The following is a 22,201-nucleotide window of genomic DNA, read 5'->3' on the forward strand; positions in this document are numbered from 1 at the left end:
GATTATAATAGCCCCGTGACGTATAGCAAACCGACTAGTAGCATGTATGTCCTTGACACTTGATGAAGAACGCTCCCTCGCTCTCTGTCTATCTAGGTACTGCTGGGTTGGAATATGCCATATCGAGATACCTACTGATTAATTGGAAGCCGTTATGTGTATAAACCTAACGTCCCCCAAGAGAAGGCCACAGCTACCGCCCTGGCTCCTATGGCAAAGGAAAAGGAGAAAGAGGCAGAGACTGCTGACAGCATAAGTGATCAAATCACATATATAAATAGCGTTGTCAATTGGCTGATTGGCTCATTATGTAAAGACGTCAGGATACACACAAACCAAGCAAGCAGGTAAAGCGGGGACCCCGCTCTGCTAGATAACATATATACCCTACTCTTCTATCAGCTATCTCCCGCGAGTTATTTCGTTCTGAGATACGCTTTCCACGCCAATGCAGAAAATGGCGGCTTTGAACGAAAACACAGAGATTCCTCTGCCCCCTGTACCGGACGTCAATCCCAAAATGCCATGGATACAGCTGGGGGAATTCGAGTCAGCATCCTCCAAGACGCCGCCGCCACAAGCCTATTCGCCGCATAGTAAGCCAGCGGAGCGTGCAGCCGCGAGATTTGGAGTACATGGAAACGCTGTTTGTATGCGGAAGCCCTCCCTTCTTTATTATGGCTCTTGGCTCGGCGGTTGAAGAGTCAAATATAGTCATCCAAAACTAACTTCATACAACATTCTACAGTGACCGGCGGCGCCGGAATGCTCGCTCTGGCTTCAGCTCGCGCCTTACTGGAACATGGCCTCTCTGGTCTTGCGCTGTTTGACCTACCCAGTGCAATTGAAAAGGGCAAGAACAAGATTCAAGCGCTACGGACCGATTTCCCGTTAAGCAAAATCATCACTCAAGCTTGCGACGTGACCGATGAAAAGGGCATGATAGCAGCAACTCAAACCGCCAAAGAGCAACTGGGTGGTGACCTTAACATCCTTTGCTGCTTTGCCGGAATGGTTGGCTGTGTTCCATCAGCAGAGCAATCCGTGGACCATTGGAGAAAAATAATTGACGTTAATACAACGGGATGTTGGATTGCAGCCCAGGCAGTTGGACGGTATGCTGTTATTTTTCCATCTAATAACCTCGTCGTACTTCTAGGATATGCGTATAATATGCATGCTGACGAATTTGTTTGACAACAGGGAAATGATAGCTAGTAAGCACGGAGGAAAAATTGTCTTCATTGCATCGATCTCCGGTCACCGCGTCAATTACCCGCAGCCCCAAGCGGCTTATAATACTTCGAAAGCTGCTCTGCTACATATGAAAAACAGTCTGGCAGCCGAGTGGACGCGCTACGGGATCTATGTAAACACAATATCGCCAGGGTATATGGATACCGTGCTTAATCATGGCGATGACTTGGCTTCATGGAGGCGAATATGGGCGGAGCGCAACCCAATGCGTCGTATGGGTTCGCCGGAAGAGCTGACAGGGCCCGTTGTCCTACTGTGCAGCGACATTGGCGGGAGTTATGTGAATGGAGCCGATATTGTGGTTGATGGCGGCGGTCTGGTTTTCTAGTCTGTAGATCTATTACCTGCTAGATAACGTGATTTTTGCGGCCGAGGGCAGTTGTTGGGCCAGGCCACGTCGACAGACATCATCCTCGCAGTCTAGAATTGGAATTAACTTTGGCAAGGCAGGAATGGTAGACTGCGACTGAAGAGGTAGATATTCCGGTGTAGTACAGCCGGTGTAACCGATGTGGCTGGTAGGTCCAGGTAGGCATCGAGAGAGCAAGCTCCTTGCAGCTGCCAGCTTGCCGGCTGCTGGTTTTTGCGGTCAATTCGCTTGTCGCCATCTGATAAAGGCTTTTACCGCCGTTCCAGTCTGGCGGTACACGTGGCGCCAATGCAGATCAGGCACAGCTTGCAAGTTGTACTGCAGTTCAGTGGCCATGGAGAGGACGCTGGGCTGTCCAGCTGACTGCCATTGCTTTTTACCGTCACATCAATGGTTGGGAACAAGGCAGGCAGACAGGCAATGGCAATCAATGACCGATTCGGATAGCGAGGGAGCGCGTGTGGAATGGACGCATGATTGACCGGGGGAGTGAGTGAGTGTGGTGGAATGTCCCCCACGGAGGAGTTGCCGGCCACCGCGCTAGGATGCCTTGGTGGCCTTAGGTGCCAGGCACCCGCACCAGCTCCTCTTCTCGGTGTGCCGTCACCTGCCATCATCTGCTGCCTGTTGTTCATTCTCGGACAACAATATTACCAGTCTTCACTAGCATTAGGATCCCAGCATATCTTTGTTCTCTTTGCCCCATTGTCATTGTGCGACTCATCAGCTTATACGTCATACGTGCCTACGAGCTTGGTGCCTACTACCTACCTAAATACCGATCGCGACTACGTCAACTCCCCAGTGCGCCGGCGCTCGTCCGTGATCATCCGGTCTCCCACCGTATTGCATGACGGCTTCCTTTCTATGATATAAGGCCGCAACGTGCCACACTTCTGCAGGGGCAGGGGAAAAAGAGCATACTGCCGTTCGTCGACTGCCCAAGCCCGGCTTGGTCACGAGCTACCGGCTGGACAGGATGAAGGGCCTCCAGATACCAGCGTTAGCTGCAGGCTTGCTGTATAGCGCGCTGTTTTCCACTGTCGCGGCCCAAGGAGCGACTGCTATACACGAGCCAGGTCGGTGTGCTATTCGCGGTCACTGTGGAAAGAAGAGCATATTTGGCGGGGAGCTGCCCTGTCCCGACAATGATCTCGCGCGTGAGCCTGATGTTACAGTCAGAGAGAAATTGGTTTCGCTATGTGGAAGTAAATGGTCTGAAGGTCCTGTGTGCTGCGAAGAAGAACAGGTAGGAGGCACGCTCTTACAATACTGTTGCCTTGATTGCTAACAAACCTCGTTTGCAAAGGTCGACGCGCTGAAAAAGAACTTGAAACTTGCAGAGGGAATTATCGCCTCGTGCCCCGCATGTGTGAACAATTTCTTCGACATATTTTGCACATTTACATGCTCTCCGGATCAATCGTTGTTTGTCAATGTCACAGAAACCGAACCGAAGGGGAACAAACTCTTGGTGACCGAGCTGGATAATCTTTGGTCGGAAGAATACCAGAGCGGCTTTTATGATAGCTGCAAGAATGTCAAAAACGGTGCATCTGGAGGCAAAGCAATCGATTTTATTGGTGGAGGAGCAAAAAATTACACACAGTTCATGAAGTTTCTCGGTGATAAGAAGCTGCTTGGTAGCCCTTTCCAGATCAATTACGAAACGGAGCCTCGAAATCCAGACCCTCTCGGCATGCAGGCGCTCCCAATGATTCCAAAAGCCTGCAATGATTCAGATCCTGCCTATCGATGCTCGTGTGTTGATTGTCCGTCAGTCTGCCCTACGTTGCCTGAGGTCCAGTCCCAAGCCTATTGTCATGTTGGACTTATGCCTTGCTTATCCTTTGCGGTTATCCTAATCTATTCGGTATTTCTATCTCTTGTAGTACTGGTTTCGAGCTATGTCACCTACCGAGAACGACGATATCGCAAACCTGAGCGGGTTAGGTTGCTGCAGGATCCGGTGCCTAGTGATGACGAGGACGACGGCGAGATCGTCCGTGGCTCTGGATACCTAGAGACTCCGCGAAAGCACTACGGATTGAACAGTATTTGCGATAAGGCATTCAGTCGACTTGGCGGTGTCTGTGCCCGCTTCCCTGCAATTACGATATCTATGAGTATAATCATTGTTGGATTGCTGAGCTTGGGTTGGCTGCAGTTTGCCGTAGAAACCGATCCCGTTCGTCTTTGGGTTAGCCCTACATCGGACGCAGCGCAAGAAAAGGAGTTCTTCGACAAAAATTTTGGGCCGTTTTATCGTGCTGAACAGGCTTTTCTTGTAAATGACACAGGACCTGTTTTAAGCTATGACACGTTGAGCTGGTGGTTTGATGTCGAGAGCCGAGTCCGCCGGGTGGTTTCCTTGAAGCAAGGCTTGACCCTCGATGACGTTTGCTTTAAACCGACAGGCGATGCTTGTGTGGTCCAATCCTTTACGGGATACTTTGGAGGTTCTCTGACTGGTGTCACACCCAAAAATTGGCGTAAAACACTGTCCCATTGCGCTGAGTCTCCCGGTGATGTCAGCTGTCTCCCCGACTTCCAGCAACCTCTTCAACCTACGATGATTCTCGGTGGATATGAAGAGACGAACGATGTCCTGGACTCAAAGGCTATTGTTGTTACATGGGTGGTAAATAATTATGCGCAGGGGACGGAAGGTGAAAGCAGAGCAATGGACTGGGAAGCCAGCTTGCTCCAAGTCTTAGAAGTTGTCCACGAAGAAGCACGTGAACGCGGTCTGCGCCTATCTTACAACACAGAGAGCAGTTTGGAAGAGGAGTTGAACAAATCTAGCAACACCGATGCCAAGATCGTTGCTATCAGTTATGTCATAATGTTCTTATATGCTTCCATCGCATTGGGATCTGGGGCGCTCACTTTGCGAGCACTGTTGACCAACCCATCCAATGCTCTGGTCCAGTCCAAATTTACACTAGGAGTGGTCGGAATTGTGATTGTCCTGATGTCAGTTTCTGCCTCTGTTGGATTGTTCTCCGCAGCTGGCATCAAAGTCACTCTGATCATTGCTGAAGTTATTCCATTCCTCGTCCTTGCCGTTGGCGTGGACAATATTTTCCTCATTGTCCATGAATTCGATCGTGTCAATGTCAGCCACCCTGACGAGGAGATTGATGAACGTGTTGGTCGTGCGCTTGGTCGCATTGGACCTAGTATCCTTTTGTCGGCCATTACTGAAACTGTGGCTTTTGCTATGGGCATATTCGTCGGCATGCCCGCGGTGAAAAACTTTGCTGCATATGCAGCCGGCGCTGTCTTTATTAACGCTATACTGCAAGTCACCATGTTTATCGCTGTCCTTGCCCTCAATCAGAGACGAGTGGAGAGTCTTCGCGCTGACTGCTTTCCTTGTTTGACCGTTCGCCGAGCAACGTCGGCTGGCTTCCAGGACAGCGTTGCGTACGACGACATGGCTGGCGAAAGTTGGCTGCAGAAGTTTATTCGACGTATCTACGCACCGGCTCTGTTAGATCGAAGGGCAAAGGCCGCTGTTATAGTGGTCTTTCTAGGCGTATTTACCGCAGGCCTCGCCTTAATACCTGAAGTTCAGCTGGGTCTCGACCAACGCATAGCGCTTCCGAGAGATTCATATCTTATACAATACTTCAATGACCTTGACGATTATTTCCAAACTGGCCCTCCAGTGTACTTCGTCACACGCGGTGTCAACATAACCGAGAGACCACATCAGCAACAAGTTTGCGGTCGATTCTCTACATGCGAAGAATATTCGCTTTCGTTTGTATTAGAACAAGAAGCAAAGCGCCCTAATGTCTCATATATATCCGGGTCCACTGCCAGTTGGCTGGATGATTTCTTCTACTGGCTGAATCCTCAGCAGGACTGCTGTAAAGAAAATGGGAATATCTGTTTTGAGGATCGCAGTCCTCCTTGGAACATTACATTATCCGGGATGCCTGAAGGACAAGAATTCATCCATTATGCTAAAATGTGGATTGGATCACCTACTGATGCGTCATGTCCTCTCGGAGGCAAGGCTCCATATAGCAATGCGCTTGTGATTGACAGCGAACGTATCACCACAAGTGCAAGCCATTTCAGAACGAGCCACACTCCGCTGAAGAGTCAAGCCGATTTCATCAATGCTCAATTATCTGCCCGACGGATTTCTGATTATCTTTCCCATGAGCACAACATTGACATCTTTCCTTACTCCAAATTCTACATTTTCTTTGACCAATACGCTTCTATCGTTCGTCTGACTGGAACTCTCCTTGGTGCTGCTATTGGGATTATTTTCGTTGTGAGCTCAATATTATTGGGTTCCCTTGCTACTGGTGCGGTCATTGCCACCACCGTTGTTATGATAGTGGTGGATATCATAGGAACCATGGCAGTTGCAGGCGTATCGCTCAATGCGGTTTCTCTTGTCAATTTAGTGATCTGCGTGGGTATAGGAGTCGAGTTTTGCGCGCATATTGCGCGGGCATTTATGTTCCCATCTCGCAATATGCTTGACAGAAGCCCTAAGCTGCGCGGTAAGGACGCAAGAGCCTGGACCGCGCTCGTCAATGTTGGCGGCAGCGTCTTCAGTGGCATCACTGTTACAAAATTACTGGGAGTCTGTGTCCTTGCATTCACGCGCAGCAAAATTTTTGAAATATACTATTTCCGCGTTTGGCTGGCTTTGGTGATCTTTGCCGCGTCGCATGCCTTGATCTTCCTGCCAGTTGCTTTGAGTTATTTTGGCGGGGAAGGTAAGTTATTCAGACTTCGGCATAGTTTTTGTCTTTGCTAATTGGCATTTTCTGTTGTAGGCTACCTGGATCCTGAATCAGACGGTGGGTTAGAAGAGAATCTGGCTGCTCGCGGATACCGGTCATTGCTTTTGAATGATGACTATGACTCGGAAGAGGATGATTAGTTCATCCTATTTTCTAACATTGTATAATGCCCGTTTCCTTTTTGTTATTGAGGCGGGACGAACAATTATGAGAATTTAAACGCGATTGGCAGTTATTTTTCCCTCTTATACCAATGAATTTCTCTTGAAATAGAGCCGGTACTGAATCCTTCCGTTCGGCTTGGTGTATGAAGTTACATCTCCTTTCTGCCTATCGATGAGCGACGGACGTATGTATATATAGTAAGTACCTAGGTTATATCTAATCCATCTATGAATGTGGAAGACTTCAGATCCAAGGACTGGCTTCGCCGTACGCCTATACTGTTATGTAGGTAAGAATAAGAGAAATGATATTCGCATTGATATAGTCAGTCTTGAGTGTCAAACGATAAAGGGAGAGTAAACTATCTAAAAATCCTACCATCAATCCAGAACGCAAACAGTGTCGGCATTATCAGATAGAGCGGCTAACAGTCCTCACCTCCAGGTATCGTCAACAGTCGCAGTTGCACCTACACACCCAGTAGGCACCGTATAGCTGCGATTCGGGTCGCTTTCCCACTTGATAGTGCCGCTGGTCTCTATAATGATGAATTTATACTCGAAAGACTCGCCGACGGGGAGGTCGACAGTGACAGTCCAGAGCGGATCGGAGGCTGTATATTCACTTGCAGACAGGAGGACGGCATCGCTAGTATCCCAGGATCCGAGCGCGCTGATCGAGCCTGCAAGATAGACTTCCTCGCCATACGTTGTGGTCACCACTTCGTTGAAAGTGACGGCGATGGTGGTCGCGGGCGTACAACCCGTAGTGCTGTTGGTGGTAGTGGTTGTATTGCATAGTCCGCTGCCGGAGACTGACGATGCTGGGAAGAATACTCGTGGCTCTCCAGAGGCCATGGGCACGGCGATGTCACCACTGGAATCGACGGTTACGTTGGTGCATGTGTATACCTCGGTCAATGAGGTGCCGGACGAGTAGCCGCTTCCACTGAGTGTGAGTGTATATTCCTCGCCGTCAGCTCCGAGGTTGGATAAGACGGTGATGACTTGCAGGTCTGATGTCCCTTTACGCATGGCGATGGTGTTGGAATCTTGGTATATTGGGGAGTTCTAGGTAGGTTCGTTTGGTCAATGAGAATAATCTATCAAGATCAATATCGGACGCCATACTCACCTGATAAGTCAAGTAGCCCGTGTCAACGGTCATGGCCAGAGTACGAATTTCATTTGTCTTCGCGGTATGTGTGTATAGCTCGGCGGTTGTTGAGTAGTCTGTCGGCCAGAGAGCTTCGCGATTGTCAGGGACGTCTCCGCCATCAAAGTGCTGCTCTTGCCCATAGTACAATATGGGAATGCCGTCCGACAGAAATATAAATGAAATGACGTTCTTGGCCTCCGAGTAATCGCTGGTATAACTACATGGAACAGTGAAGCGTAAGTATTGTCTCCGTACTAATGTGTATTCTCGGAAGAAGAACCAACACCACCACCAACCACCTGACAAGATGATTGACTAGGTGAGAAAAAAGACTCACTAGGCGAATCTGGGATTGTCGTGATTCTCAATGAAGTTGCCCAATAATGAGGTGTCTGTGCAGTCCGAAGCGACATCATTAATCATGTTATAGAGGTCGCTGATGCTGCCGCTGGAGGATTCAAAGGCATAAAGCAGTTGATAGTACCTAAGCGAGGTCGGTCAGGACCGACCCTTTGTTCCTAAACATTTCAACAGTTGATGTGGAAAACAAGGTCCTACTTACATTGGGTAGTTCAAAACTCCATTCATGTAATCCTGATACGGACATACATATGCAGGATCGCCGTCATCAACTTCTCCGATACAGTAAACACCTGATGAAGACTGGAAATCTGGGAAGAAACCCTTTTGCATATGCGCTGCAGAGTCGATACGAAGCCCGTCAACTAGATATTCATGTCAGTATAGTCACATAAGGCCTTGCCCTTGGTATATGATATTGGAGAGCTGTGCATCGTACTGGAGTAGTTCGCTACAAATGCAGCAACCCACTCATTCCAGGTATCCATCACATATGTTTGCGTGGTGTTCAGATCAGGTAGAGAGACAATAGTGTCTCCTTCCCAGCAGTCTTCGACATTGGTCTGGTTGTTGTAGTTGGTGATCAGACAGTAGGGATGATAGTATTCCTCGGCTGGGAAGGGATTGAAAATGCTGTAGTCGACATCGGTGCCGGCTCCATCGTATGCCTAGTTTCGTTTAGCTAAGAATATATTCTTGCTCACATGATTGCCGTGTCATACCATGTTGTTGACCACAATGTCAACCATAAGGTACATACCCCGGTCATGAAGTGCGTCGGAAAGTGCGATCAAATCTTCAGCGCTACCATACTGAGTATTGACCTCGTAACTAGAAAACGTGGCAGAATTAGCATGCATGTCTCCGTTATATAGAGTTAAAAGATGTAATACGCATTCTGCTGCCAGTAACCATGGTAAGATTCACCATCGAGAGTATCGCCCAAGAAATTCTCGGTCACCGGTGTTATCCAGAGAGCTGTAAAGCCCATGCCCTGGATATAATCGAGCTATTGTGAGCTCGTCAGTACTCGTCTTAGAAATAACTCCTTGGGTCCGTCAAAAATTATGACCGTGAAATCCTTACATGGTTGATGACTCCCTGCCAGCTGCCGCCACAGTACAGCTAAGGGCGTGTCAGGTAAAAAGTAGCTCATAAGTAGCTAAAAAAAAGAGGCCTCACATTAACATCACATGAAGTCGTGGTCGAATTATCAGTCAATGCAAAGCGATCTGTAAGCAAGAAATAGATTGATTGGCTACGCCATTCGTCCGCAGAGAGGCCCAGTGCTATGCTCGCAAGGGCACTACAAGCGAGAAGAATGGCATTCATTGCGAAGGCAAAATCAAAAACTTAACGACTGAAAGTTTCGAGATTAAGTTCGAGGGAGGGCCTCTATGGCGAACGGATCATCGCTTCCTTAAATAAATTAAGACACACCGTGCAGACAGGGATAGGATGCATGACAGGCCGGTGAATCGCCGCGATCAAGGGTTATATTTGGGGGCTGGTACTACTAGTCACACCAACTAGCAACTTAACGCTCTTGCATGAATGCTTAGTTCTTGCCTACACACCTGACTAGCCCTAATATGCGAAGGTGATGTTTCATTTTTCATTGCCGAAACGCACTATGCCGAAGCCTTCTCGGTTTGTTATCGGAGCAATGCAGGCTAAGAATCAAGTAGGATACTGAAGATAGCATCTAGATACCCAAAGGGAAATGTAAACCTTGATCCGTGACATCCATGTGCAGATTGTTGGCAGAGGGTTACATTCACCACAGATATACCGAGGGAAGTACAATACCTTGTAGGCATACACACCACGTATTGATGATCAAATACATGCTTGTAACTAATAATTGAGCTTTGATTGCTAGGTAATTTACAATAGATAACAGCTTTCACAGGCAGAAAGCCGCACGTCTAATAGCAACCCTGGAACCTTGGATTGTCGCTGCTGCAGCCCAAGAACAATATACAACATCACCACTCAGGTAGGTAATAAACATATTCCAACTTCATAGAGTCAAAATGGGACCACCGAAAAAAACACATTAACGATCTCTTCCGAGAGTATTTACTCTGCGACCTTCTCCTCCACCTCTGTAGATACCTGCAAATCGACTTTCTCTTGAACCGGTGCCTCCTCACCAAGCAGAGCAAGTAGTCCGATTTCTCGTTCAATGCGCAGCTTTGTCACGGCATCCTCAGCGGCAATACCAGTCGAGCCAAAGATCTCGTCCATCTCTTCCAAAGTACGGCCTTTCGTCTCGGGGACCAAGAAATACACATACAGTGCTCCGATCGTGGTAATCAGACCAAAGAAGATGAAAGCACCGTAGCTGGAAGCGGAAATAAATGGTGATGTGGAGATTGCAACAGCAAAGTTGTTGAGCTATACGTGGGTTTCGTTTGTTAGAGAAGCCGAGCGTGAGAGTGGTCAAAGAGAAGTAAACATACCCAGTTTGCACTGCCGCCAATGGACACACCCTTTGCACGCATGCTCAAAGGGAAGACTTCAGACACCACAATCCAAGCACACGGCCCTGCAAGTAGAAAACAAAAGCTGTCAGCAGGTGCCATCATCAGGTGGTGAGCTCTAGGCTCATCATGGGTTCTTACCCCAGGAGTAGGCAAAGTTAATTGTGTAGATCCAGACGAAAACGACAGCAGCCCAACCAGCTGCGCGATGACTGGCCCATTCATTTGTGTAGCTTCCAATAATACCAGCAACAATGAAGTGGCAAATGGCCATACCAATAGCGCCAGCAATCAAAGTCTTCTTGCGTCCGATCTGGTCAACCCACAAGACAGCAGGAATTGTGAAAAGGAACTCCACGACGCCGACGACTCCAGTCGCTAGCAAATTAACAGAATTGCCGGAGAGACCCATATCCTCAAAAATGAAAGGACTTAGAGATGTCAGCGAGATTTGAGGAGAGGGTTTGACAAAAAGGGGCAGAATAGACCCACGCATAGTAGTTAATGGCGTTGATTCCATTCCATTGCTGGAAGGTCATGATGAGGCACTTTGAACTGTTGGTTAGACTCTTTTGCACCACGTAGAACTGGACCAGATTAATACATACAGCAACTGTCACTCGCTTGAATAGGGATTTGTTGGTTATGAGACTTGTGTAATCGCTCAAGGCAATCATGAAATTGCTTTTCGCGGAGCCATCTTGGTATTGAGGATATTTGCGAGCGGACGTCTCAACCTCGAACATACGAAGAGCTTTGATTTCAAGAAACTCGACGCGCACCAGAACATCATCCTGCGGGCGACCGCGAAGTCGAGCCAATGTAGCCAAACACTCATCCTCGCGGCCCTTGTTCATCAAGTGTCGCGGTGACTGGGGCATGAACAAAAGCATTCCGGCTGCAAGAACTAAACCTGGAAGGATCTGGATACAGATAGGGATAAGCCACGCAGCGTCAGATTGACCTTCTCCCGTACCTCCGATATAGTTGGTGCCGTATCCAATCTAGATACCCCGGTTAGCTGAACACCTACCTCGATTGGGAACTGAGAACATACATACCCAAAAGCTGATCATAATTCCAAAAGTAATCGAGAGCTGCTGGACAGCTACAAGCGAGCCACGAATTTCTGGAGGTGCCTGCGGTAGGGTTAGTAAAAGGAACAACGCCGCGTTGCAAGTGTTTAGGTACGTACCAGTTCGGCGTTGTACAAAGGCACAATCATACTCAAGCTGCCGATTCCCAGACCAGTCACGAAACGACCTCCGAACACGTAGTCCTTGTTCTCGGTGCAAGCCTGCACAATGACACCAACGGTGAAAACGACAATAGCAATACAGACGGTAGCGCGTCGCCCGGCGGAATCAGCCAGATAACCGTTGAAGAGGGTTCCAACCCAAGCACCCAATTCCAGAATTGACGTCAAAAGACCCTGGCCGATACCGGTGGAAGCAGCGTAACCTTGTGTCTGATTGTGTAGAATGGTATGTTAGCAATTTGACTGTGCTGAAGGAGAAAGGATTTGGCATAGTCACCCTGTTAACGAAAGAAGTCATGGTTAACACCTGCGCGAACATTCCCTGGTTGTCTGCATTTGGTTAGCCAAACAATCCTTTTCTTTTTTAAGTATACTCACATCCATAGACAAGACCGCCCAAAGATGCGAAAAGACCGATGAGGAAGGTTTTTTGATTGCTGATTAAGCCTTTGAAGCCCGACGGCCCAGCAATCTGTTCACGCTTCCGAGACAGGTTATGTTGTGGTACATGGATTGCGGCCTGAGCCACGGGATTAACAGAGACCTCCATCGTGTTTCGAGTCAATCTATAGGGCGAGAACCGGCCACGAAGATGCCCAGGCGTGGAGTTTAATACATAGAGGCTGAAGAAGAAAACGTTGGGAAAGTGCCCTGTTTTAATAGTCCGGGCCAAGCAGATGTGATCTCTTCCCCATGGGACAAGCGGAGTTCCCCCATACGTTGTTTCTCCGCACCGTACTAGGTACGGTGCTGGATGTAGTCGCCTATTAAAATCAAAACTGCAGTGGCTAAACCATTAGTCCTGACACCGCCCCATTTCTGCGTAGCTGATCAATGATTATTAGCCTAATGTCAATACACGAGACTTGCTCCGTGCCATGTATGGCTCAGCTTTTAACCACCGCGTAACGAATTTATCCAACGATAGCCCTAACTCTCCGCTTCTTACCGGGAATGACGCATGCTTGTCCTTTGGTGAAGTAAGGCCTCCTTCGTGTAGTCTGTTTATTTTCTTGGCAGTCTCTATCTAGTATTGTCATTGAACAAGGCTAAGTCGCGTTATGCCTAGCAACCGCGTAAACTTGACATCCGTATAACCGCTAGCCATGTGCAGGTGCTATGTGCCTGTATTTAAGTAATCGCAGTTATTCGTTTGAGGCAAGGTTAGTCTGTCTTCGCTATGGTAATTCTCCAGAGGGAAAAGGAAAGGGGCCAGCCCACCTTGTTCCTAACCATGTCCATCAATCACCTCAACCAACGAGATGATACCCCCTCTAGCATACCCATGCGTATTGAGGTTCTACTGTATTACGAACAGCAGAACGGCTGGTTGATGGCCTTCAGCTGATCGCTGCAGGAAAATGAAACAACTTGTTTCTAACGCTACTTTGTACGGGGAAATATGGAAAATTATGCTTCTTCTTGAGGTCGACCTCTTTTGCCCATACAATGATGTGTTCTACCGGCCCTTGGGGCCAGTATCCAGGTGCTATCAAGTTGGCCCCGGTGGACACATATGTACTCTTCGTCGCAAAAGCAACGGATTGTGCTCCTTTCCATTTTCACGGTAATTTCGGCCTCGACGAGCTGTCTGGTTGTGTCTGGAGCTAGACCGCATAGAAGCCGAGCAGAGCGACTTTGCACCACAGCTCTACTGAACATTTTTGTTGATGCTCGTGATATCTTCACGAGAAATATACACAAATGTAGATGAAAAACGAGGCTCGGATTGATACATGGCGATGAGAGTCAAAGTATTGACAAGTAAAAATCTCGTTTCGAATTTCCTACGTCTTTTTCACTGTCCCGGGGGCCCGCGCCGGGGGGGGGGGGCGCGCGGGTTTATACCCTGTCCGAACTATCGCTGTCTTGATCATCCAGGTTAATACTATAGTAAATAGTTAAAAGTTAAGCCCTAACATGACTACAAAGAGTAGACTAATTACAGAATATTATCCAAAAAGAGTGAGATTCTACCTAATCGTCTCGAGAAATCATATGTTGACAATATTATCTGTTGCCACTTGGCCTGTAGTTAGACCGTTGAAGTAGGCTCTCTATAACTATAGAATTAATACTAGGCTTTTAGCTACTTCTACGGATCATAAAATTCCAAAGCGAGCTTAACTAAAGCTATAGTTTTGGATTTGATGTCACTCTCGCGCTTTTATGCTAAATCGGGTATCAGGTGTCTATCTTTCCGGTTATTTGTTAATTAAAACTAGGTATACAACAGCTTTATCTTAGATGTTCTAGTGGTTTAAAAATAAATTAATTTACTTTTAGGATCAGATATTACCATGTCACTTACTCGCTCTTGGGTTTGTCGGCCAGATCAGCCACTGAACGGTGGCGATACTGGGCTGAGAATTCAGCAAACCCCGGGTTTGCAGCCGTCAATCCAGCTTTTAGTCGAGGATATTGCTGCTGCTTGCTATATCACAGTTTCGGGCCGATACTTATGCCATATTCGAGGGCTAACTATATGCAGGTAGTTCATCTGAATACATCACTTAACTAGTTAGTTGCTAGTTAGATACTAATCCGTGAGTCAGATGTTAGGCTCATTCAGCCCCCAACAGGCCCATAAACAGCCAAATACCCTGTAGACATTGACTATTGGGATCGGCACTCTCGCAGTATGTTGGTGCCCGTGTCCGTGTTGGCTCCGCTCTCATTTCAGCTGATGAGCGATTGAAAATCTAATAATGAGTAACTTACTCCGTACCCTTCATTAACTCAAAAAGTCTCCCACTCAATCCACTCATTGCGCACCATGTGGTGTACGCGGCTCTGGTTATGCCTTGTACTAGCCCTGGTGCTGGGGGTGTATGGCGATGTCGACCCGATTGTCATCCAGGTGAATATCAAACAATTGTCTGTCGAATAAATCAAAAGGCCACTCCTGCTGAATCAACTGTGGCAGGGCTCCAAGCTCTTTTACAAAACGAATGGCACACAATTGTGAGATGTCTTCCTATCTCCCATGTGCTTGCTAACTACTGCTACCAAAGTCGCTCAGCCAACGCTAATGTTGTCCAGTTTCATCAAAGGCCTAGCATACCAATCATATTCCGGGGATACGGCGACACTCGACATCTCATCCACAGACTACTTGGCAGTGCAAACAGCGTGCAGTCGCGATGTACCTGTGTTTCAAGAGCTCGGGATCAACACCATCACTCTCTACAACGTCGACGCAACACAAGACCATGACTATTGCATGAATCTGTTACAGGAAGCCGGCATATATGTCATTCCGTATCTGCGAGAATTGAATACGGTTGGCATAAGTTCATCATGGACAGCCGAGGATTTCTCGGAGAAGACCGCTATTGTCGACGCGTTTGCCTCGTACAACAATGTTCTCGCATTCCTCGTCGATGTGGAGACAATCCAAGAAGACAGCAATACAACTTCGACCCCGTTCTTCAAAGCAGCTGTGCGGGATGTCAAGGCATACATCGCGAGCCAAGGATACCGAAGCATCCCTGTGGGGATCGATTCCGATTCATTCCCGGAATGGGGACAGGACACTTTGGATTACTTCAACTGCCAAAACAGCTCTGACTCGGTGGACATTTATGGTGCATCTCTCTATACATGGTGTGGGAACGCAACCATGGAAAGCAGCGGCTGGGACGAGTTCACAGATATGATCAAAAACTACTCTATCCCTGTTTTCATGGCGGAATATGGCTGTAACGGCCAGACAACTTTTACTGAAGTCGCTGCCCTCTATGGGACAGAAATGACACCGTATTGGTCGGGCGGAGTTCTCTACACATACGCAGGGGTTGATTATGGTATCTTAATCCTTTCTTCTTCTTCTTTTTTGTCTTTTGCTGCAAATTGCTCATGGGATCGCTCTAACTTCTACCGGCGCAGGCCTGGTCAACGTCAGTGGTCAGACAGTCGACAAGGGCGAGACGTATTCAGCGTTTTCAAGTCAATTAGCCAGTGTGACACTTTCTCCAACGAATGCAGCATCATATACGCCCAGTAATACCGCTACGCCATCATGTCCATCGGTGGTGTCTACATGGGAAGCATCGCCGACACTCCCTCCGCAGCCAGATGCCGACTTCTGCGACTGCTCACTTCGCCAAAGCTACTGTCAAGTGCAGCCGGATCTCAACAGTACAGTACAAGATGAGATTGTATCCTACATATGCGGAACGGATATCAACCTGTGTTCGGGGTTGCTTGTCAACTCAACCATTGGTGAATACGGTATATACACAATGTGCAACACCACGACAATGCTGTCGCTATTGATAAGCAACAATACACAAGCAGCCTCAAGCACGGATTCGGACGATCAAGACTGTAAGGTAGGTGGTTCAGATACATTTGCTACCACGAACTCAGCGTACACCAGTGCTGCACAGTGTACGTACCAAACGCTTGTCGCTGCGGTTACTAGCACATCGAGTTCCGCCGGATCTACGGGATCAGGTAAATAGTTGATATTTCCTTGTCTTTCTTCTTTCTGCTCTTCTTCCTTCGATCGACACGGGACTAATCTTATATTTTCACTATACGTAGGTGCCGCTTCTGGGTCAACGAATTCTTCCAGTGGCTCAAGTAGTAATTCGCAGAGCAGTGGAATCAGCAAAGGAGCAATAGCCGGAATCGTCGTCGGGGTCGTAGCTGGTATAGCAATCATAGCAGGGGCAGTTGTAATTGTGGTCCGCCGACAGAGAGCGAGAAATGGTGCGCAGCAGGAGAAGAGCACCGACAACACTGGTCCCCCAGAACTGCCAGCTGGGGGATCATATGAGACTGCTGAATTGCCTGCCGCTCAGCCAGTAGCTGTGGAATTACACAGCGATGCTCCTCCTGTTGAATTGCCCGCTGAAATGCCTGCTGGGCGATAATAAACCTGCAGGCCACCAGACACCTAGGTGTACACTACCTAATTTCCATGTATATGTTAGACATGTTGAATGTATATAAGTTATACCTCGTCTCTTGAGCTCATAGATAAGCTCATAGAACGGTAACAACTACAAGAGGAAACGAGTCTCCAAGAAAGAGCATTATTAGCCCGTGAACTATACAGTGAGTATTTATTGATTGATATTGTCTAATCATTATGAGCATGAAGTGGATCGCACATTTCCTTCATGTGGATGCTTACTTACTATTTGAGAGCCTAATCAGTGACACCATCGGGGTATATAACCAAGGGGTTTATTCCACGACGGTTATCGAGGTTCGAAGGTGGTTGACAGCGTGTTTAAGTTTAGGGTTATACCGGCCATACTTGGGAGCGCCGGTCAGTAGACTGTCTGTCTGCCTGGACACAGATCAATTTTTAACTAGTCAAAAATTGAAGTAAAACGTCATCTAGTAACTCCTCTGTCCTATACCTGCTCAGAATAAAATGGTTAGAAAAGAAAACGTGATTGGAAGAAATGGAAGATTTAACCCTAAGAAAACGAACGTTTTGGAGGGGCAAAAACAGAAAAGTGCGGGGTGGAGACGCGTGGGCGCTCCTGATTGGCCAGACTGTTCTCGAAAAACGCTAGTCCCGATCAGGACTAAGAGCTCGAGTGGGACATCCGCAGAAAAATTTACCAAAGTACTTTTTTTTTTTTTTACTTTTCGCTTCCCATTAACGAAAAACCAAAACAATTTCCTTTTTCTCTTTTTCTTGCGTTTACGTTGCTCTTGCTCTTGGGGAGCTGCTAAAGAGAAGTGCGGAGTCTTTTTGTGTCTGTTTTGGAAGACTTCATTCTGCAGCCCCGCATCTCCTTTCACCTTTACGACGCTTTGCGTCGGCATCGAAGCATATAAACCAAAAAGACAAGGAAATCTCTGATTATATTTGCGTGTCATGGATCAGCAACGATTCCTGCAGCAACTGCAGATCATCTTGAACCGTGAGAATCCCTATTCACCTCCATATGATCCCTCCGTGAAGCTAACCCATCAACGATGCAGCTGCCAACGGCAACTTGAAGGATGCCACTGGTGTCCTGCAGAAGGAGTTCTACAATAAGCCCGAATCATTCCTCTTCCTCCTTCAGATTGCCACTACCCACGAAAATGAAGACCTCCGTCAGTTGGCTGCTGTCGAGGCTCGAGGCCTCGTGGGCAGGTTTTGGCTGAAGACCCCTGCAAACCAGAAACCTCAAATCCGGGAGCAGCTATTGCGCGGAACTATGAGCAGCAACTCCGAGCTCGTCCGCCACGCTATTGCTCGCATTGTCTCATCGATAGCCAAGATTGATCTTCCCGATGGCGAGTGGGCTGATTTGCCAAACTTCTTGCTCCAGGCCGCCCAAAGTGGAAACAAGGATGAGAGGGCGATTGGCGTCTACATTTTCTTCACAATCCTCGAGTCTTTGGGAGAGGGCTTTGAGGAAAAATTCAAAGATCTGTTTGCCCTCTTTAGCAAGACCATCCGTGACCCTGAGAGTGCCGAGGTTCGCATTAATACTCTGTTGGCTTTGAGCAAGCTAGCTATGCACCTCGACTCGGACGAGGATGTGGCTCCTGTCAAAGCATTTCAGCAGGTCCTCCCCGATATGGTGCGTGTTCTCAAGGACGCCATTGACAGCACCGACGAGGACCGCATCATGCAGGCCTTCGAGGTTTTCCAGACCCTGCTTGGATGCGACCCAGCCTTGTTGAACGTCCACTTGAATGACTTGATTACTTTCATGAATGAGATTTCTGCAAATACTCAGCTGGCTGAGGATACCCGTACACAGGCAATCAGCTTCTTGATGCAGTGCGTCAAGTACCGCAAGATGAAGGTCCAAGGCCTCCGTGTCGGTGAACAACTCACTCGCACTGCCCTTCACGTTGTCACTGAGCTCGATGACGACGATGACGAGGATGAAATCACTCCCGCTCGATCGGCTCTTGGATTACTCGACATGCTTGCCCAAAGCCTGCCTCCAAGCCAAGTCGTTGTTCCTCTTCTCCAGGCCCTTGGTCAATACTTCACTAGCGAAAATCCTGACTACCGTCGTGCCGGTATTCTGGCTTTGGGTATGTGTGTTGAGGGTGCTCCCGACTTCATCAGCAGCCAGTTCGTCGAAATCTTCCCCATGGTTCTCCATCTCCTCCACGACAAGGAGCCAAAGGTTCGCCAGGCCACCCTGCACGGTGTTGCCCGCCTTGCCGACGACCTCGCAGAGGATGTTTCCAAGGAACACGCCAAGCTTATGCCACTATTGGTTCAGAACCTTGCCAGTGCCATGCAGAACTACAATGGCGAGGAAACTGGCCCTATCGTCAATATCATGAAGGCTGCTGTCAGCTCCATTGATGCTGTTGTCGACGGTCTGGATGAGAAGGACGTCATCCCTTACCAAGATGAAGTTGTTCCTCTTCTACACAAGCTCTTCCAACACCCCGACTTCAAAATCAAGGGTCTTACTGCTAGTGCTATTGGATCGCTCGCTTCCTCTGCCGGTGAAGCTTTCCTCCCATACTTTGAGAAGTCGATGCATCTCATGCAAGAGTACGCTACCAAGAAAGAGAGCGAAGAGGAACTTGATTTGCGTGCCAGCATTATCGATGCCATGGGCGAGATGTCCGCGGCTGCTGGTCCTCAAAACTACCAACCATATGTCGAACCTCTCATGCGTGCTAGCGAAGAAGCTCTCCACCTGGACCACTCTCGTCTTAAGGAGAGTACCTACATGCTGTGGGGCTCAATTTCCAAGGTTTACGGGGAAGACTTCAAGCCATTCCTAGACGGTGTTTTCAAGGGCTTGAGTGCTTGTATCGAGCAGGAGGAAGCCGATCTTGAGGTCGAACTTGGAGATGCCGCCAAGGATCTCGTTGGTCAAGAAGTTAGCATTGGCGGTCGCAAAGTCAAAGTCGCCGAGACTTCTGACGATGAAGATGGCGACATTGAGGATATTGACCTTGACGATGAGGATGACTGGGAGGACTTCACTACAGTTACTCCCCTGGCCCTCGAGAAGGAGATTGCTGTCGAGGTTATTGGTGATTTGATTAGCCACACCAAGGGCGCCTACATTCCATACTTCGAGAAGACAATTGAGCTGGTTCTTCCCCTCACTGAGCATCCCTATGAGGGTGTTCGCAAGAGCACTATCAGCACCATCCACCGTGCCTACGCTACCTTGTTTGCCTTGGCTGAGGATAACGGTCAGATGCCAAAGTGGCAGGCCGGTCTTCCTTTGAAGGTTCAACCTCCTGTCGAGGTCAAGAAGTTTGGCGAGATTCTCATGACAGCCACAATCAAATTGTGGGCTGAAGAAAGTGATCCGTACGTACACCTTGTTTTCCTTTGTGTTTTGATAACATTGCCAAAATATGCCACTTTCTCCCATCACTGGTCAAGAAGATCAACTTCATATGATGACAACATCGTTACCCAGCTCACTCAGACATGCCTTTTTCAAAAGCATGATTGATGTCAACAGCGTATTCCAACGTAACCTGATAAAATTTATTTTCTGTTGCACATTTTTGTTTATCAAACGTGATGGCACCATGCTAACTATGCTAAAACTCCAGGGCAACGGTTGGTGATCTCTGCGGCAACCTTGCCGAGAACCTTCGCTACACCGGTCCGGCATTGATTGCCGATGAAAAGGTTCTTACCAGTGTAGTCCAACAAGTCACTGACCTAATCAATAAGAAACACCCCTGTCAGCAGGACTTTGCTGAAGATGATGAACTTCAGGAGACTATGGACGAGACATCAGAGTTTGACTGGATCGTTATCGACCGCGCTCTTGATGTGGTTTCTGGACTTGCCGCCGCTCTTGGCCCAGACTTCCCTCAACTCTGGAAGATCTTCGAAAAAAGCGTCCTCCGGTTCGTCAGCAGCTCTGAGAACATTGAGCGTGCTACCGCCGTGGGAGTTCTTGCCGAGGTGATCACCGGAATGAAGGATGCTGTCACTCCTTTGACCGGTCGTTTCTTGCCTTTGCTTCTGAAGCGCCTTGATGATGAGGACCCACAGACCAAGTCCAACGCTGCTTACGCTACTGGACGTCTGATTGAGGCCACTAATGATGCATCTGTTATCTCTCATTTCCCCACCATTCTCCAAAAGCTGGAGCCCTGCCTTCAGCAGCAAGTGTCCAGGCTGCCAGACAATGCCACCGGCTGCTTGTCTCGTATGATTCTCAAGCAGCATGACAAGGTCCCGGTAGCCGACGTGCTCCCTGCTATTGTTAGCATTCTTCCATTGAAGAACGACTATGAGGAGAACGAGCCTTTGTACAAGATGATTGCCCAGCTTTGTAAGTTTCATAAAATGGCCTGTTTCTTGATGGTGTAAGAATTGCCTACTAACTTCTCTTTTCCTCTAGACAAATGGGAGGATCCAACTGTCCGTCAACTGACTCCTCAACTTCTTCCCGTCTTCCAGTCCGTTCTCTCTGACGAAGATCAACTTGAGGACGAACGGCGAAAGGAAGTCATTGAACTCGTTTCATGGCTTAACAAATAAATAACTGTCTTTTGCTTTACTCCACAATATAAATATACAAGATGGAGCAGACAAAGGCAGAGAAACGGCTCAATTAAAAAACAAAAAAACAAAGAGGTTTTCACACACATGACGAGATATCATGACGGATAGATGTAATGATCAAACAGGCGGAGGGCAAAAAAAGATACCCCGGGATTTTGATGACGAGCGAAATGACCAAAGAAACGAGAAAGCGAGAGAGAGAAAGGAAAACCAAGGAAATTTTTATTCTGAATGGACTGACTGGCTATCTCTGAAACTTGAATGACTCAAAGAAACTCGGAAGACATATCATATTATTCTAGTCAATGAGCGTGACTAATTTATCATTTGTTCGACGTTTTCTTTCATTCTCGATCTTTCTTTTGTTGATACGTATATAGCTTTTTTTCATTTTATCATTTTGAATATTGACACCAGACAGTATATAGAGATTCTTTCATTCTGAGCATAGATTGTGGCCTGATATAACATAGTAACCAGGACCCAAGTTTTCACTGATCGTAAACCCAAAGCCCTAGTGCCAACTCATCCTGCGTCCGATTCGGGAAATATCGTACATACATGCATCGATTTCAAAATGCGTTATCTCATCTACCTACATATCAGAGCCCAGCTCATGTAAAAATTATCCTTGAAAAAACTTCTACTGAATATTGGTTTATAGGCAATTATATCATATTCAACTAACGAGCGATACTGATGTTTGCCTATGATGAACGCTTTTCTGAGTCATATTCGTGCCCGGGAATTTGAATCTTCCATCGAGCTACTCAAAAATGTGCTAGAAGCTTTCATGTTGTCACCCTAGACAAAACCTAGGGCCTTACTTCTGTAGAAGAGAAGGGGGAAGAAGAGTTTTGGGCCTTTTGTTGTTTTTTCCGTGCAGGTAAAGATTGT

The 22,201-nt window shown here is 47.7% G+C and overlaps 6 protein-coding genes across 6 annotated transcripts; 4 read left to right on the forward strand and 2 right to left on the reverse strand.

The window, feature by feature from the left end:
• Positions 1 to 457: 457 nt before the first annotated feature.
• UA08_03280 (hypothetical protein) lies at positions 458 to 1,585 on the forward strand (the record flags this gene model as incomplete). The annotated part of the gene is made up of 3 exons (XM_020265563.1): positions 458 to 596; positions 749 to 1,115; positions 1,336 to 1,585. The coding sequence occupies 3 exons, from the start codon at positions 458 to 460 to the stop codon at positions 1,583 to 1,585; spliced, it is 756 nt and encodes a 251-aa protein (XP_020121158.1).
• A 1,021-nt stretch (positions 1,586 to 2,606) lies between these two features.
• Positions 2,607 to 6,542, forward strand: UA08_03281 (hypothetical protein; the record flags this gene model as incomplete). Its single annotated transcript, XM_020265564.1, has 3 exons — positions 2,607 to 2,876; positions 2,937 to 6,375; positions 6,436 to 6,542. 3 exons carry the CDS (start codon positions 2,607 to 2,609, stop codon positions 6,540 to 6,542), a joined length of 3,816 nt encoding a protein of 1,271 aa, XP_020121159.1.
• Positions 6,543 to 6,810: 268 nt separating this feature from the next.
• UA08_03282 (Acid alpha-amylase) lies at positions 6,811 to 9,417 on the reverse strand (the record flags this gene model as incomplete). Its single annotated transcript, XM_020265565.1, has 10 exons — positions 6,811 to 6,840; positions 7,041 to 7,637; positions 7,702 to 7,942; positions 8,063 to 8,209; positions 8,288 to 8,450; positions 8,525 to 8,753; positions 8,808 to 8,916; positions 8,979 to 9,094; positions 9,172 to 9,210; positions 9,268 to 9,417. The coding sequence occupies 10 exons, from the start codon at positions 9,415 to 9,417 to the stop codon at positions 6,811 to 6,813; spliced, it is 1,821 nt and encodes a 606-aa protein (XP_020121160.1).
• Positions 9,418 to 10,167: 750 nt separating this feature from the next.
• Positions 10,168 to 12,379, reverse strand: UA08_03283 (hypothetical protein; the record flags this gene model as incomplete). Its single annotated transcript, XM_020265567.1, has 8 exons — positions 10,168 to 10,485; positions 10,551 to 10,636; positions 10,713 to 11,002; positions 11,064 to 11,575; positions 11,633 to 11,710; positions 11,767 to 12,039; positions 12,107 to 12,159; positions 12,208 to 12,379. 8 exons carry the CDS (start codon positions 12,377 to 12,379, stop codon positions 10,168 to 10,170), a joined length of 1,782 nt encoding a protein of 593 aa, XP_020121154.1.
• Positions 12,380 to 14,605: 2,226 nt separating this feature from the next.
• On the forward strand, positions 14,606 to 16,709 carry UA08_03284 (hypothetical protein; the record flags this gene model as incomplete). The annotated part of the gene is made up of 5 exons (XM_020265568.1): positions 14,606 to 14,689; positions 14,852 to 15,635; positions 15,718 to 16,158; positions 16,201 to 16,221; positions 16,378 to 16,709. The coding sequence occupies 5 exons, from the start codon at positions 14,606 to 14,608 to the stop codon at positions 16,707 to 16,709; spliced, it is 1,662 nt and encodes a 553-aa protein (XP_020121155.1).
• Positions 16,710 to 17,671: 962 nt separating this feature from the next.
• UA08_03285 (hypothetical protein) lies at positions 17,672 to 21,280 on the forward strand (the record flags this gene model as incomplete). The annotated part of the gene is made up of 4 exons (XM_020265569.1): positions 17,672 to 17,717; positions 17,779 to 20,086; positions 20,338 to 21,071; positions 21,141 to 21,280. The coding sequence occupies 4 exons, from the start codon at positions 17,672 to 17,674 to the stop codon at positions 21,278 to 21,280; spliced, it is 3,228 nt and encodes a 1,075-aa protein (XP_020121156.1).
• Between the last annotated feature and the right edge of the window lie 921 nt (positions 21,281 to 22,201).

Source organism: Talaromyces atroroseus, assembly GCF_001907595.1.
Source record: "Talaromyces atroroseus strain IBT 11181 chromosome Unknown scaffold_3, whole genome shotgun sequence".
Classification (NCBI taxonomy): domain Eukaryota; kingdom Fungi; phylum Ascomycota; class Eurotiomycetes; order Eurotiales; family Trichocomaceae; genus Talaromyces; species Talaromyces atroroseus.